Below are 17,187 nucleotides of genomic sequence, written 5' to 3' on the forward strand. Positions count from 1 at the left end.
GGAGATCAGGGGGTATGGAGAGAAGGTAGGTACGGGATACTGAGTTGGATGATCAGCCATGATCATATTGAATGGCGGTGCAGGCTCGAAGGGCCGAATGGCCTACTCCTGCACCTAATTTCTATGTTTCTATGAAGAGAGAGTTAGACAGAGCTCTAGGGGCTAGTGGAGTTGAGGGATATGAGGAGAAGGCAGGCACGGGTTATTGAAGGTACACAAAAATGCTAGAGAAACTCAGCGGGTGCAGCAGCATCTATGGAGCGAAGGAAATGGGCAACGTTTCAGGAAGGAAACGGGCAACGTTTCAGGAAGGAAACGGGCAACGTTTCAGGAAGGAAACGGGCAACGTTTCAGGAAGGAAATAGGCAACGTTTCGGCCCAAAACGTTGCCTATTTCCTTCGCTCCATAGATGCTGCTGCACCAGCTGAGTTTCTCCAGCATTTTTTGTCTACCTTCGATTTTCCAGCATCTGCAGTTCCTTCTTAAACTCTTAGGCACGGGTTATTGATAGGGGATGATCAGTCATGATCACATTGAATGGTGGTGCTGGCTCGAATGGCCGACTCCTGCACCTATGGTCTATTGTACAACTCCAATTCATTTCCCCAGCCCAATTCCCACCTCTTTCTGGAGCTTTTCGGCCGTTTTATCCAGAGCTCTCTTTTGTTCTTCCAGTTCAGTCTTGGCCTTCTTCAGTTGGTCTTTCTGCCTCATCTCATCCTGCAAACGCACGTTCAACTCTTGGTGGTCTTGTGTAACCCTGCTCAGGTTCCGCTGTTTATGGAGAAGGGGGGGGGGGGGGGGGGGGGGGGGAAGCGAAAAGCGAATCAAATGAAATGGTCATGACAATGGCACGATCACGCACACACACTCACACACACACACACGATCACACACACACACACACACACACACACACACACGATCACACACACGATCACACACACGATCACACACACGATCACACACACGATCACACACACGATCACACACACGATCACACACACAATCACACACTAACGTTACAACAATTGGCCGCATAAAATTCTGGACGGAATATTTCAGCTTCTTGACTTTGGAATTAATGACCAAAGATCAAGATTCAATTTAATTGTCATTTGGACCCCTTGAGGTCCAAACAAAATGCCGTTTCTGCAGCCATACATTACAAACAAATAGACTTAAGACACAACATAATTTACATTTTACATAAAAATCCATCACATTGCTGTGATGGAAGGCCAAAAAAAAACTTATCTCTCCACTGCACTCTCCCCCCCCCCCGATGTCAGAGTCAAAGTCAAAGCCCCCCGGCTGGCGATGGCGATTGTCCCGCGGCCATTAAAGCGGAGTTGACTTGATGGGCCGAATGGCCTCATTCTGCTCCCATGCCTTAAAGAACTTCAAAAGGACTGGACAAGCGAGATGCAGGAAAAATGTTCCCAATGAGTCCAGAAGCAGGGGCCACACACACACACACACACAGTTTTAGAATAAAGGGGAGGCCATTTAAGACTGAGGTGAGATTAAAAAAAAAAAAAGACGAGGAAACACTTTTTCTCACAGAGAGTTGTGAGTCTGTGGAATTCTCTGCCTCAGAGGGCGGTGGAGGCCGGTTCTCTGGATGCTTTCAAGAGAAAGCCAGAACCAGGGGCCACACAGTCTTAGAATAAAGGGGAGGCCATTTAAGACTGCGAGGCTGAGAAAAAACTTTTTCACCCAGAGAGTTGTGAATTTGTGGAATTCCCTGCCACAGAGGGCACAGTGGAGGCCAAGTCACTGGATGGATTTAAGAGAGAGTTAGATAGGGGCGAGTGGAGTCAAGGGATATGGGGAGAAGGCAGGCACGGGTTATTGATTGGGGACGATCAGCCATGATCACAATGACAATGAATGGCGATGCTGGCTCGGGATTGCAAAAGGATTTGATTATAGGAGCAGGGAGGTTCTACTGCAGTTGTACAGGGTCTTGGTGAGACCACACCTGGAGTATTGCGTACAGTTTTGGTCTCCACATCTGAGGAAGGACATTATTGCCATAGAGGGAGTGCAGAGACGGTTCACCAGACTGATTCCTGGGATGTCAGGACTTTCATATGAAGAAAGACTGGATAGACTTGGTTTATACTCTCTAGAATTTAGGAGATTGAGGGGGGATCTTATAGAAACTTACAAAATTCTTAAGGGGTTGGACAGGCTAGATGCAGGAAGATTGTTCCCGATGTTGGGGAAGTCCAGGACAAGGGGTCACAGCTTAAGGATAAGGGGGAAATCATTTAAAACCGAGATGAGAAGAACTTTTTTCACACGGAGAGTGGTGAATCTCTGGAACTCTCTGCCACAGAGGGTAGTTGAGGCCAGTTCATTGGCTATATTTAAGAGGGAGTTAGATGTGGCCCTTGTGGCTAAGGGGGTCAGGGGGTATGGAGAGAAGGCAGGTACGGGATACTGAGTTGGATGATCAGCCATGATCATATTGAATGGCGGTGCAGGCTCGAAGGGCCGAATGGCCTACTCCTGCACCTAATTTCTATGTTTCTATGGAGGGCCGAATGGCCTCCTCCTGCACCTATATTCTATGTTTCTAACTATCAGCAGAGAGTTGGAGCTTCAGTGAAGTAGCTCTCCAGTGTATGTTCTTTGCAGTATAACGGTGGTGGTGCCTAGCACAAGGCCTAAGGAGAGTTACTGCATTACGTCTACTATTAACTGCTGATTATCTAGTTCTGAACAGTAACACAAGGTACTCTGTGTGAGGTGGTATACGCTAAATTAATAAATTAACTAAGTAGATGGAGCAGCATCCTCGGCAAGGCTTCCAACATAATCATGTACGAGTCCCACCCCCACTCTCTCTTCTCCCCTCTCCCATCGGGCAAGAGGTACAGAAGTGTGAAAACAAACGCACACACACACCTCCAGATTCAGGGACAGTTTCTTCCCGGCTGTTATCAGGCAACCGAACCGTCCTCTCACCATAGAAACATAGAAATTAGGTGCAGGAGTAGGCCATTCGGCCCTTCGAGCCTGCACCGCCATTCAATATGATCATGGCTGATCATCCAACTCAGTATCCCGTACCTGCCTTCTCTCCATACCCCCTGATCCCCTTAGCCACAAGGGCCACATCTAACTCCCTCTTAAATATAGCCAATGAACTGGCCTCAACTACCCTCTGTGGCAGAGAGTTCCACAGATTCACCACTCTCTGTGTGAAAAAAGTTCTTCTCATCTCGGTTTTAAAGGATTTCCCCCTTATCCTTAAGCTGTGACCCCTTGTCCTGGACTTCCCCAACATCGAGAACAATCTTCCTGCATCTAGCCTGTCCAACCCCTTAAGAATTTTGTAAGTTTCTATAAGATCCCCTCTCAATCTCCTATATTCTAGAGAGTATAAACCAAGTCTATCCAGTCTTTCTTCATAAGACAATCCTGACATCCCAGGAATCAGTCTGGTGAACCGTCTCTGCACTCCCTCTATGGCAATAATATCCTTCCTCAGATGTGGAGACCAAAACTGCACGCAATACTCCAGGTGTGGTCTCACCAAGACCCTGTACAACTGCAAAAACCAACGAGAGAGAGGTCCTGGGCTACTATCTACCTCATCGGACTATCTTTAATCGGATTTTAATGGGCTTTACTATATTTAAGAGGGAGTTAGATGTGGCCCTTGTGGCTAAAGGGATCAGGGGGTATGGAGAGAAGGCAGGGATGGGATACCGAGTTGGATGATCAGCCATGATCATATTGAATGGCGGTGCTGGTGCAGGCTCGAAGGGCCGAATGGCCTCTACTCCTGCACCTATTTTCTATGTTTCCCTTAAGGTTATTCCCTTTATCCAGTATCTTTACACGGTGGAGTTAAAGTATTTCACAACAAGTCACAGTTGATAATGCACCAGATTACGCAAAGATGGGCCGAATGGCCTCACATTCCGAGGCAGAGATTTCTATACCTGAGTTTCTTCCAGACGGTTTTCCAGCACCCTCTTTGCCACGGCAACTTCCTGCTCTTGGTCAGTGGCTTCTCCCAGAGACTCTTCCATCTGTTTTCGCTCCATCTATAACAAAAAAAGGTAGATGCTTGCTCAGATACTTCACCCTGGTTAGACCTCATTTGGGACTACGCAGTTCCGGCATGGGACCCATACACAAATAAAAACATTTCTTCCATCGAACGTGTCCAAAGACAGGCAGCTCGATTTGTTACAGAGGGTAGTCGAGGCCAGTTCATTGGTCTCCAAATCTGAGGAAGGTATGTTAGCTTTCATAGCAAAAGGATTTGAGTATAGGAGCAGGGAGGTTCTACTGCAGTTGTACAGGGTCTTGGTGAGACCACACCTGGAGTATTGCGTACAGCTTGGGTCTCCAAATCTGAGGAAGGACATTCTTGCCGTAGAGGGAGTGCAGAGACGGTTCACCCGACTGATTCCTGGGATGTCAGGTCTGTCTTATGAAGAAAGACTGGATAGACTTGGTTTATACTCTCTAGAATTTAGGAGATTGAGAGGGGATCTTATAGAAACTTACAAAATTCTTAAGGGGTTGGACAGGCTAGATGCAGGAAGATTGTTCCCGATGTTGGGGAAGTCCAGGACAAGGGGTCACAGCTTAAGGATAAGGGGGGAAATCCTTTAAAACCGAGATGAGAAGAACCTTTTTCACACAGAGAGTGGTGAATCTCTGGAACTCTCTGCCACAGAGGGTAGTCGAGGCCAGTTCATTGGCTATATTTAAGAGGGAGTTAGATGTGGCCCTTGACTGACTTTGGTGCCTTCCCACACAGTGGGAAACTTTGGTTCTGCTGTGTGGGGATGTTTTGTGTTGAATTCTATAGTGTGTTGAGTCCTGTTTATTTTTATTGTATGGCTGTATGGGAATTCATTTCACTGTGCCATCTGGCACACGTGACAATTAAATTTATATTGTATCTTGTATCTTGTGGCTAAGGGGATCAGAGGGTATGGAGAGAAGGCAGGTACGGGATACTGAGTTGGATGATCAGCCATGATCATATTGAATGGCGGTGCTGGTGCAGGCTCGAAGGGCCCAATGGCCTCTACTCCTGCACCTATTGTCTATGTTTCTATGTTACTAACACCTATGAGAGAGAAGCGAGTGTCACCAAACTTCTGAATTCTCTGGTCGAGGTGGAAGGAACCCTCTCCAAGACACACACACACACACACACACGTGAAGCTCACCGTTTGACCAAATGTTAAATGGTCAGCTCGATATAGACTACAAGACCTGCACCAAACCAATTAGGAGCAGACGAGGGCATTCGATCCAATTTGTGATCCCAGCTATAAGGACAGATGTGTACAGCAATTCGTTCTTCCCCCACACACACACAATGAAAGCATGGATTAATCTCCACCCAACTATAGTTACCCAACCAGATGCAACGAAATTTAAAGTAGCTCTTTCTTCCCAATAACCCTTTCTGGCTTAAGCCCTTCCCTCCACTACCTCCACAGTTTAAATTCCATTTGGAATATTTTGGAGGTATCAGCAGCCGTCCAAATCCCTTGGCGAGAGACTACACGGTGAGAGGGACAAAGGGGCCATGAAGAGATGGTCTCCCTGCTATATCCATGGCCAAGGGCCCAGCAGCATTCCGGGCTTGACTGCCGTGGAACCGGCCTACCTGTTCGGGGGGGGGGGGGGGGGGGGGGGGGGGGAAGGGAAGCCGCCGAGCCCGGCCACAGTAAGTCCCGGAAAACCGGGAATAAAGAAAGAGATCGGGGAGACACTGGACAAGATGGCCCAGGAGGAAGAAGCATCCGCACCTTCAAGGTTGGCTGTGGGAGAGCCTCATAGAAACATAGACGATAGGTGCCATTCGGAGTAGGCCATTCGGCCCTTCGAGCCTGCACCAGCACCGTCATTCAATATGATCATGACGGATCATCCAACTCAGCATCCTGTACCTGCCTTCTCTCCATACCCCCCCGATCACATTAGCCACATCTATCTCCCTCTTAAACATAGCCAATGGACTGTGTGGCCTCAACTACCTTCTGTGGCAGAGAATGTGATCATGGCTGATCATCCCCAATCAGTACCCCGTTCCTGCCTTCTCCCCATATCCCCCCGACTCCGCTATCGTTAAGAGCCTTATCTACCTCCCTCTTAAATATAGCCAATGGACTGTGTGGCCTCAACTACCTTCTGTGGCAGAGAATTCCACAGATTCACCACTCTCTGTGTGAAAAATGTTTTTCTCATCTCGGTCCCAAAGGATCTCCCCCTTATCCTTAAACTGTGTGGCCTCTTGTCCTGGACTTCCCCAACATTGGGAACAATCTTTCGGCATCTAGCCTGTCCAACCCCTTAAGAATTTTGTAAGTTTCCATAAGATAAGACTTGGCTTGTACACGCTACAAATTAGAAGATTGAGGGGGGGATCTTATACAAACTTACAAAATTCTTAAGGGGTTGGACAGGCTAGATGCAGGAAGATTATTCCCGATGTTGGGGAAGTCCAGAACTAGGGGTCACACAGTTTAAGGATAAGAGGGAAGTCTTTTAGGACCGAGATGAGAAAATCATTTTTTTCCACACACAGAGAGTGGTGAATCTGTGGAATTCTCTGCCACAGAAGGTAGTTGAGGCCACACAGTTCATTGGTTATATTTAAGAGGGAGTTAGATGTGGCCCTTGTGGCTAAAAGGTATGGAGAGAAGGCAGGGATGGGATACCGAGCCATGATCATATCGAATGGCGGTGCTGGTGCAGGCTCGAAGGGCCGAATGGCCTCTACTCCTGCACCTATTTTCTATGTTTCTCTAATCCTCAGAAATTTTGAACCGAAATGCCCCCCATTCCTTCTCTCCAGAGATGCTGCCTGTCCCGCTGAGTTACTCCAGAGATGCTGCCTGTCCCGCTGAGTTACTCCAGCTATCTTCGGTCTAAACAAGCATCCGCAGTTCCATCTTACACAATCCTCCCCCACCATGTCCTCAAGGGCAGTTATAGACAGAAGAACAGCGCCGCGCTTACGAGAAGTGCCGACATCCTACAACAAAATGAATTAGATTTCATGCCGTTTAATTACCTCAAGCCTGGCTATTTTGTCTTTCAGCCTGGACTCGGTGCCCTGAAATTCCTCCAGCATATCCCGGCATTCTCCCAGTTGGAAGTCCATCAGCGAAACCTTCCTCTTCAGGTCCTCATTGTCCTCCCTCAGTTGTTTCAGGGTAGAATCCGCTGCTTTCTTTGCCTGTTCCGTAGCCCCCTTTGCAGTTTCTAGGCTTTGTTTCTCCTGCATGTTTGAACGTTTTAGATTAGTTTCACATGTGCAGTGAAAACGTTTTATCGTGTGCCATCCAGTCAGCAAAAAGACAATACATGATTGCAATCGAGCCATTTACACTGTGTAGATACATAAGGAAATAACGTTTGGTGCAAGGTAAAGCCAGCAAAGTCCGATCAAGGATAATCTGAGGTAGAGAAAAATGCTGGTAAAACTCAGCGGGTGAGGCAGCATCTATGGAGCGAAGGAAATAGGCGACGTTTCGGGTCGAGACCCTTCTTCAGACTGATGTGAGGGTGGTGGGAAGAAGAAAGGAAGAGGCGGAGACAATGAGGGCTGAGGGAGAGCTGGGAAGGGGAGGAGAAAGCAGGGACTACCTGAAATTGGAGGTGAATGTTCGTACCACTGGGGTGTAAACTGCCCAAGCAAAATATGAGGTGCTGCTCCTCCAATTTACGGTGGGACTCACTCTGATGGCCCGAACGCCGGAGTCAAGACCGTCCCGTCAACGGAGTCTCGAGGCCCCCCCGACCGAGGAAGAACAAAAGGAACTTTATTTCACCTTCCATCACAGTGAAGAATGTGGAGGAGTCACTGTGGTGGATGTTGATGTTAAAATGTGTTTTTGAGTGATTTGTTGCTTTTAATTGTATGGCCAGCGAAATTCCTCGTATGTTGCAAAACATACTGGGCGAATAAACTCTGATTTTGATTCTGATTATGCTGCTGGCCTTGTCGAAGGTGAAGTCGCTCAGAGTCTCTTGCCCAGAGTAGGAGTATCGACGACCAGGGGACTTAAAACTTTGGTCGCCCAATTACAGGAAGGATGTCAACAAAATAGAGAGAGTACAGAGGAGATTTACTAGAATGTCCTGCCTCAGTTGTTTCAGGGTAGAATCTGCTGCTTTCTTTGCCTGTTCCGTAGCCCCCTTTGCAGTTTCTAGGCTTTGTTTCTCTTGCATGTTTGAATGTTTTATTTTAGTTTCACATGTGCAGTGAAAACGTTTTATCGTGTGCTATCCAGTCAGCAAAAAGACAATACATGATTACAATCGAGCCATTTACACTGTGTAGATACATAAGGAAATAGATAGGGTGGTAAAGAAAGCTTTTGGTATGCTGGCCTTTATAAATCAGAGCATTGAGTATAGAGTTGGGATGTAATGTTAAAATTGTACAAGGCATTGGTGAGGCCAATTCTGGAGTATGGTGTACAATTTTGGTCGCCTAATTATAGGAAGGATGTCAACAAAATAGAGAGAGTACAGAGGTGATTTACTAGAATGTTGCCTGGGTTTCAACAACTAAGTTACAGAGATAGGTTGAATAAGTTAGGTCTTTATTCTGTGGAGCGCAGAAGGTTAAGGAGGGTCTTGATAGAGGTCTTTAAAATGATGAGAGGGATAGACAGAGTTGATGTGGACAAGCTTTTCCCTTTGAGAATAGGGAAGATTCAAACAAGAGGACATGACTTCAGAATTAAGGGACAGAAGTTTAGGATGTTCGGCATGGACTTGTAGGGCCGAGATGGCCTGTTTCCGTGCTGTAATTGTTATATGGTTATATGGTTATATAGGACATAGGTTCAAGGTGAAGGGGAAAAGATTTAGCAAACAGGAGGACATTTTTGAAGATCTCCTCAATTCTTAATTCAAGGGATATTCAACGTCCACTAGAAAAGGCAGACGCAACCTTCCCAATGAAGACTGCCATCTTGGAGAAAAAAAAGTGGCCATCTCCTGGACAACACGTCAACCCACGACCTCAGATGAATTGGCATGGCCTTCAGAATAATTTTACTGGGGATTTAAAATATAGAAATATAGAAACATAGAAATTAGGTGGAGTAGGCCATTCGGCCCTTCGAGCCTGCACCGCCATTCAATATGATCATGGCTGATCATCCAACTCAGTATCCCGTACCTGCCTTCTCTCCATACCCCCTGATCCCCTTAGCCACAAGGGCCACATCTAACTCCCTCTTAAATATAGCCAATGAACTGGCCTCAACTACCCTCTGTGGCAGAGAGTTCCAGAGATTCACCACTCTCTGTGTGAAAAAAGTTCTTCTCATCTCGGTTTTTAAAGGATTTCCCCCTTATCCTTAAGCTGTGACCCCTTGTCCTGGACTTCCCCAACATCGGGAACAATCTTCCTGCATCTAGCCTGTCCAACCCCTTAAGAATGTTGTAAGTTTCTATAAGATCCCCTCTCAATCTTCTAAATTCTAGAGAGTATAAACCAAGTCTATCCAGTCTTTCTTCACAAGACAGTCCTGACATCCCAGGAATCAGTCTGGTGAACCTTCTCTGCACTCCCTCTATGGCAATAATGTCCTTCCTCAGATTTGGAGACCAAAACTGTACGCAATACTCCAGGTGTGGTCTCACCAAGACCCTGTACAACTGCAGTAGAACCTCCCTGCTCCTAGACTCAAATCCTTTTGCTATGAAGAATGTCTTTCCTCAGATTAGGAGACCAAAACTGTACGCAATACTCCAGGTGTGGTCTCACCAAGACCCTGTACAACTGCAGTAGAACCTCCCTGCTCCTAGACTCAAATCCTTTTGCTATGAAGAATGTCTTTCCTCAGATTAGGAGACCAAAACTGTACGCAATACTCCAGGTGTGGTCTCACCAAGACCCTGTACAACTGCAGTAGAACCTCCCTGCTCCTAGACTCAAAATATAAAGGTTATAGGTAGAACTCACCACCGCTATGAGGTCACAGCTCTTCCGAAGTGTCTCCATCTCTTTGTGATGGCTTTTCTTCAATTCCTCCAGCACTTTGCCATGGTCTGCAGTCTTTTCAGTTAACGTCTCCTTCTGTGAAGACCATTCCTTCTCTTTTCGTTGCATCAGTGCCTCTTGGAGTTCATGGACAGCCGTCAGGTCCTGCAGGTCCTTCTTGGTTTTGGCCAGGTCCTACAACAGAGGAGATATGGCTCGTGTGTGGGAAGGAACTGCAGATGCTGGCTTAAAACTGAAGATAGACACAAAAAGGCTGGAGTAACTCAGCGGGACTGGCAGCGCCACTGGAGAGAAGGAATGGGTGATGTTTCGGGTCGAGGCCCTTCTTCAGACAGGAAGACCTCTTCAGCCTGTAGAGTCTCGACTTGAAACGTCACCCATTCCTTCTCTCCAGAGATGCTGCTTGTCCCGCTGAGTTTCTTCCATAGAAACATAGAAATTAGGTACAGGAGTAGGCCATTCGGCCCTTCGAGCCTGCACCATTCGCCATTCAATATGATCATGGCTGATCATCCAACTCAGTATCCCGTACCTGCCTTCTCTCCATACCCCCTGATCCCCTTAGCCACAAGGGCCACATCTAACTCCCTCTTAAATATAGCCAATGAACTGTGTGGCCTCGACTACCCTCTGTGGCAGAGAGTTCCAGAGATTCACCACTCTCTGTGTGAAAAAAAGTTCTTCTCATCTCGGTTTTAAAGGATTTCCCCCTTATCCTTAAGCTGTGACCCCTTGTCCTGGACTTCCCCAACATCGGGAACAATATTCCTGCATCTAGCCTGTACAACCCCTTAAGAATTTTGTAAGTTTCTATAAGTTTACAGTTTCTTGATTTCCTGCTCCTCCAAAAATATTTCAAATGGAATTTAAACTGGAGGTGGAGTTACTCCAACACTGTGTGTCGGAAGACATCATCAAGATAAGGTCTATTTTATTTTACCCCCCGTCAGGTGCGCAAGCCTAGCTTCTTCCCCGTGTTACCTTTCCAATTGTCCTCGCCTTGTAAAGGCTTTCATCGAATTAATCAGGAACCATATTGAAGGTGAAGGCAGGAGCCACAGAGGTAAAATAAGAAAGAATTCAAGAAAAATGTCTTTACTCAGAATGGTATGAAAGCACAAATAAGCTAATTTGACGGCAGGTTGAAATATAATAGAATAGAAGGCAAGGAAAATAGCGTGGGAATGTAAATATCCATATAGACATATATTGACATTTGATCTGTTCAATTAATTTAATCAATCTCTGTAAAGCACTTTGGTTCAAATCTCTCCATACCCCCTGATCCCCTTAGCCACAAGGGCCACATCTAACTCCCTCTTAAATATAGCCAATGAACTGGCCTCAACTACCCTATGTGGCAGAGAGTTCCAGAGATTCACCACTCTCTGTGTGAAAAAAGTTCTTCTCATCTCGGTTTTAAAGGATTTCCCCCTTATCCTTAAGCTGTGACCCCTTTTGTTTCCGTCTTTGGTTTAAACCAGTATTTGCAGTTCCTTCCTACACATGCAACTCGTGTGAATGGGCGATCATTGATCATTGGTCAGTGTGGACTAGGTGTGCTAAAAGGCCTGCGTCCACACTGTGTCTCTAAATACCAGTTCACACCAAAGATCCTATAGCGGAGCTAGATAGACCACTCCTGCTAAATGCAATGGGCTGACGTGTAGTACGCAATGGAGCGGAACGTCGGCCATTTCAGTAACCGGACCCCACCCGACTCTCAGTGTAATCAACGTTGCGGGGAACAGTTTGTGTTAATTAAATTCTGAAAATGAGGAGAAGATTTTTTACACAGAGAGTGGTGAATCTGTGGAACTCTCTGCCACAGAAGGTAGTTGAGGCCACACAGTTCATTGGCTATATTTAAGAGGGAGTTAGATGTGGCCCTTGTGGCTAAAGGGATCAGGGGGTATGGAGAGAAGGCAGGGATGGGATACCGAGTTGGATGATCAGCCATGATCATGTCGAATGGCGAATGGTGCAGGCTCGAAGGGCCGAATGGCCTCTACTCCTGCACCTATTGTCTATGTTTCTAAGATTTTTACCAAGTAATTTTTGGTACGCAACGGAGCGGAACTAGGGCCTTTTTTTTTTCATCCATTTCAGTAACCTGACCCGACCTGACTCACAGTGTAATCAACATTGTGGGGGGAACAGTTTGTGTTAATATATTATAATTCTGAAAATGAGGAGAAGATTTTTCCCAAATAACTTTTATTTTTACAAGGTACACAAAAAAGCTGGAGAAACTCAGCGGGTGCGGCAGCATCTATGGAGCGAAGGAAATAGGCAACGTTTCGGTCTGCTAGGGCATGAACATCGAATTCTCCCAATTTTGTTAGTCCTTGCTGTCTCCTCCCATCCCCCAGCCTTCGGGCTCCTCCTCCTTTTTCCTTTCTTGTCCCCGCCCCCGATCAGTCTGAAGAAGGGTTTCGGCCCGAAACGTTGCCTATTTCCTTCGCTCCATAGATGCTGCTGCACCCGCTGAGTATCTCCAGCTTTTTTGTGTACCTTCGATTCTCCAGCATCTGCAGTTCCTTATAACCATATAACAATTACAGCACGGAAACAGGGCATCTCGGCCCTACAAGTCCATGCCGAACAATTATTATTATTATTATTATTTTTTTTTTTTTTCCCCTTAGTCCCACCTGCCTGCACTCACACCATAACCCTCCATTCCCTTCTCATCCATATGCCCATCCAATTTATTTTTAAATGATACCAATGAACCTGCCTCCACCACTTCCACTGGGAGCTCATTCCACACCGCCACCACTCTCTGCGTAAAGAAGTTCCCCCTCATATTACCCCTAAACTTCTGTCCCTTAATTCTGAAGTCATGTCCTCTTGCTTGAATCTTCCCTATTCTCAAAGGGAAAAGCTTGTCCACATCAACTCTGTCTATCCCTCTCATCATTCCAAAGACCTCTATCAGGTCCCCCCTTAACCTTCTGCGCTCCAGAGAATAAAGACCTAACTTATTCAACCTATCTCTGTAACTTAGTTGTTGAAACCCAGGCAACACTCTAGTAAATCTCCTCTGCACTCTCTCTATTCTGTTGACATCCTTCCTATAATTGGGCGACCAAAATTGTACATCATAATTCCTTCTAAAAAACTCCGTCTGCTAGGGATTTAAGCTATCTTTGCCACGGACCTACGGGATCTTTGGTGCAGAGACGGAAGCCGGTTACGGAAATGGGGCCGAAAATGACCCATGAATCTACCCGTGACCGTACTAGGTCTTTTTTGTCGAGTGGACTATCTGGCTCGCTGTGGGATCTTTGGTTCCCACCACTGCGGAAGCTGGCAATTGGAAGGAACCTGCAGGATAGAGGCAACTGCTAATAAGGCAATCAGAATACAAAAGCAATGTACTTTTTTGAGCGCTTCCATGCCAGCCATATCGGCCGAGGTCTGCTTCACGTGGTCCACCTCGCTCTGCAGCGCGGAGTAACGATCGCGCATATCCCGCAGTTCTTCATCATCTTCCTCCTTCTCCATCTTTATCTGCAGCAGCCTGGGATCAGGAGATAATAACGAGACAAACTTGATGGATCCATAATTCAATCATTAAAGATTTGTGGCAGTGGATGTTTTCAAGAGAGAGTTAGAAACATAGATACATAGACAATAGGTGCAGGAGTAGAGGCAATTCGGCCCTTCGAGCCTGCACCAGCACCGCCATTCAATATGATCATGGCTGATCATCCAACTCAGTATCCCATCCCTGCCTTCTCTCCATACCCCCTGATCCCCTTAGCCACAAGGGCCACATCTAACTCCCTCTTAAATACAGCCAATGAACTGTGTGGCCTTAACTACCCTCTGTGGCAGAGAATTCCACAGATTCAAAGGAGAGAAGACAGTGGTGAATCTTGAGGCCAGTTCATTGGCTGGCTATATTTAAGAGGGAGTTAGATGTGGCCCTTGTGGCTAAGGGGATCAGAGGGTATGGAGAATCGAAGGTTACACAACAAAGCTGGAGAAACTCAGCGGGTGCAGCAGCATCTATGGAGCGAAGGAAATAGGCGACGTTTCGGGCCGAAACCCTTCTTCAGACACATCTAACTCTCTAAGAGAGGAGAGGAGTATATAGCCAATGAACTGTGTGGCCTCAACTACCCTCTGTGGCAGAGAATTCCACAGATTCAAAGGAGAGGAGAAGAGAGGAGAGGAGTATATAGCCAATGAACTGTGTGGCCTCAACTACCCTCTGTGGCAGAGAATTCCACAGATTCAAAGGAGAGAAGAGAGGAGAGGAGAGGAGTATATAGCCAATGAACTGTGTGGCCTCAACTACCTTCTGTGGCAGAGAATTCCACAGATTCACCACTCTCTGTGTGTGTGTGTGAAAAAAAAATGTTTTTCTCATCTCGGTCCTAAAAGACTTCCCCCTTATCCTTAAACTGTGTGTGTGGCCCCTTGTTCTGGACTTCCCCAACATCGGGAACAATCTTCCTGAATCTAGCCTGTCCAACCCCTTACGAATTTTGTACGTTTCTATAAGATCCCCCCTCAATCTTCCGAATTCTAGCGAGTACAAGCCGAGTCTATCCAGTCTTTCTTCATATGAAAGTCCTGACATCCCAGGAATCAGTATTCCCCAACACCAGGAATCAATCTATGGCAAGGGCTAACAGAATCAAGGCATATGGGAGAGAAAGCAGGAATGGAGGGGTACTGATTTTGGATGATCACATTGAATGGCGGGCGGTGCTGGCTCGAAGGGCTGAATGGCCTCTACTCCTGCACCTATTGTCTATTGGGGCGACAGATGGCGCAATGGGCTAAGTGTTAGGCTGGCGACCGGAAGGTAGCCGGTTCGAATCCCGCTTGGAGTGCATACTGTCGTTGTGTCCTTGGGGCAAGACACTTCACCCACCTTTGCCTGTGTGTAAATGTAATGTAATTATGTGAAGCACTTTGGGGTCAATGCAAGTTGACTAAAAATGTGCTATATAAATAAGATTATTATTATTATTATTATTATTATTGTCTCCTCTTTGATCTGTCCTTTTCACACCTGGCATCTCTTTGTACCCTTCCATATCTCTAGTTCTCCCCACCCCCCCCGACTCTCATTCTGAAGGGTCTTGACCCGAAACATCATCCATAGAAACATAGAAACATAGAAATTAGGTGCAGGAGTAGGCCATTCGGCCCTTCGAGCCTGCACCGCCATTCAATATGATCACGGTTGATCATCCAACTCGGTATCCTGTACCTGCCTTCTCTCCATACCCCCTGATCCCCTTAGCCACAAGGACCACATCTAACTCCCTCTTAAATATAGCCAATGAACTGGCCTCAACTACCCTCTGTGGCAGAGAGTTCCAGAGATTCACCACTCTGTGTGAAAAAAGTGTCCAATTCCTGCTCCCCATAGATGCTGCCTGTCCCGCTGAGTTTCTCCGGCATTGTGTGCTTATCTCCAGAGAACATGGAGAGAGAGAGGCCTGAACTGGCCTACGCTGCCCTGTTTACTGAACGTAGAAGTGGTTCATTTTAAAGGGATGACTCATACTAAATCAATAAGGGAGTGATCCTGAAACTGAGCTTTGTGCTGATTATGTTGGGAGGTGCTGGAGTAACTCAGCAGGACAGGCAGCATCTCTGGAGAGACGGAATGGGTGACGTTTCGGGTCGAGACTAGGGTTGCCAACTGTCCCATATTAGCCGGGACATCCCGTATTTTGGGCCAAATTGGTTTGTCCCGTACGGGACCGCCCGTGTCCCATCTTTGACTGCTGCTACTCGGGCTGAGGGGACTGTCGTGTCGGACCCCGCCTCACCAGTCGGTAGGCGGCGCGACTCTCGTCAGCAGCGGCCTCTGCAGCCCGTCTGCGTTTTTATTATTTTTTGTCTATGTTTTTATGTAGTTTTGTTATTTTTTTGGGGGTGTGTGTGTGTGTGTGGGGGGGGGGGGGGGGGTGGGGGGTGGGAGGGAGGGGGGGGTACTTTTAAATCTCTCTCCCTGCACGGGAGACCCGACCTTTTCTTTGTCGGGTCTCCATTGTCGTTGGGGCTGCAACGAGGAGCGGCCTCCAACAGGAGAAGACCGGGGACTCTGGTGCCGACGACTCACCTCACCGTCATGGAGCTGGCCGAGTCCGGAGCGGGTGGAGCGGTGGTGGAGCGCTGCTGCGGCCCGACCTCCAGAGATTCAGAGGCTGCAACTGCGGGTCTGGCGGACGGCGGCACCGGGAGCCCGCGGGTCCCTGGAGGGAGACCGCTTTTTCAGGGCTCCCGCAGCGGCGACTTCTCCCGCCCGAGTTGCGGGGTCGAAGAGCTCCTGGAGCGGGGCCTGACATCACCGCCCCGCGCGGCTTGGAATGGCCGCGGGACTCTGCGAGCGCACGCCGGGGGCTCCAACATCAAGACCCGGTGTGACGTTGCATCACCCGGCGTGGCTTTAATGGCCGCGGGACAATCGCCATCGCCAGCCGGGGGTTTTGACTTTGACTCTGACATGGGAGGGGGAGAGTGCAGTGGAGAGATAAGTTTATTTGGCCTTCCATCACAGTGATGTGATGGATGTTTATGTAAATTATGTTATGTCTTGGGTCTATGTGTTTGTAATGTATGGCTGCAGAAACGGCATTTCGTTTGGACCTCAAGGGGTCCAAATGACAATTAAATGTATCTTGTATCTTGACAAATAAACTCGACTTGACTTGAGCTACAGGGAGAGGTTGACCGCTGCTACTCGGGTCGAGGGGACTGTCGGATTGGACCCTGCCTCACCCGTCCCGACGTGGTGCAGCCCGTGGAGTGCAGCAGCAGCACCTCGCCAGTGGCCCCGGCGAGCTGTCAGTCCGACCTTCGAACCTTCGCTGACCGCCGACACCACAACCGCCCCCTCCTTCTCACGGCCGACCGTCGGTTCGTGAGTTGGACGGAGCGCTGGACTGTGCGGGCGGCCCCCGGGCCAAAACTCCACCGCTGGCCCCGCCGGCTGGGCTTTGCGTGCAGTCCAGCGCACCGGGCCAACTCACCATTCACCCAGTCACGGCCCAGTCGGTCGACGGATTGCCGTGTGGGGAATTTGTCCCGTATCTTTGACCTTTTGTCCCTTATTTTGGAGTGCCAGAAAGTTGGCCACCCTAGTCTCTTAGAGACTCTGCTTCAGAATGCCGACACCAACTTGGTCGACATGGACAAGGAG

At 47.8% G+C, this 17,187-nt stretch overlaps 1 protein-coding gene across 2 annotated transcripts in view; it reads right to left on the reverse strand.

The window, feature by feature from the left end:
- The window catches only part of cgnb (cingulin b), an 88,399-nt gene that overhangs the window by 26,728 nt on the left and 44,484 nt on the right, over positions 1–17,187 (reverse strand). For both annotated transcript variants that reach the window (XM_055630288.1, XM_055630289.1), the window contains exons 10-14: positions 13,398–13,539; positions 9,975–10,187; positions 7,065–7,271; positions 3,961–4,065; positions 623–775 (exon numbers count right to left, since the gene is read on the reverse strand). In XM_055630288.1, the coding sequence (XP_055486263.1) occupies positions 623–775; positions 3,961–4,065; positions 7,065–7,271; positions 9,975–10,187; positions 13,398–13,539 (820 nt within the window). The remainder of the gene's footprint in view (positions 1–622; positions 776–3,960; positions 4,066–7,064; positions 7,272–9,974; positions 10,188–13,397; positions 13,540–17,187) is intronic.

Source organism: Leucoraja erinacea, unplaced genomic scaffold (assembly GCF_028641065.1).
Source record: "Leucoraja erinacea ecotype New England unplaced genomic scaffold, Leri_hhj_1 Leri_308S, whole genome shotgun sequence".
Classification (NCBI taxonomy): domain Eukaryota; kingdom Metazoa; phylum Chordata; class Chondrichthyes; order Rajiformes; family Rajidae; genus Leucoraja; species Leucoraja erinaceus.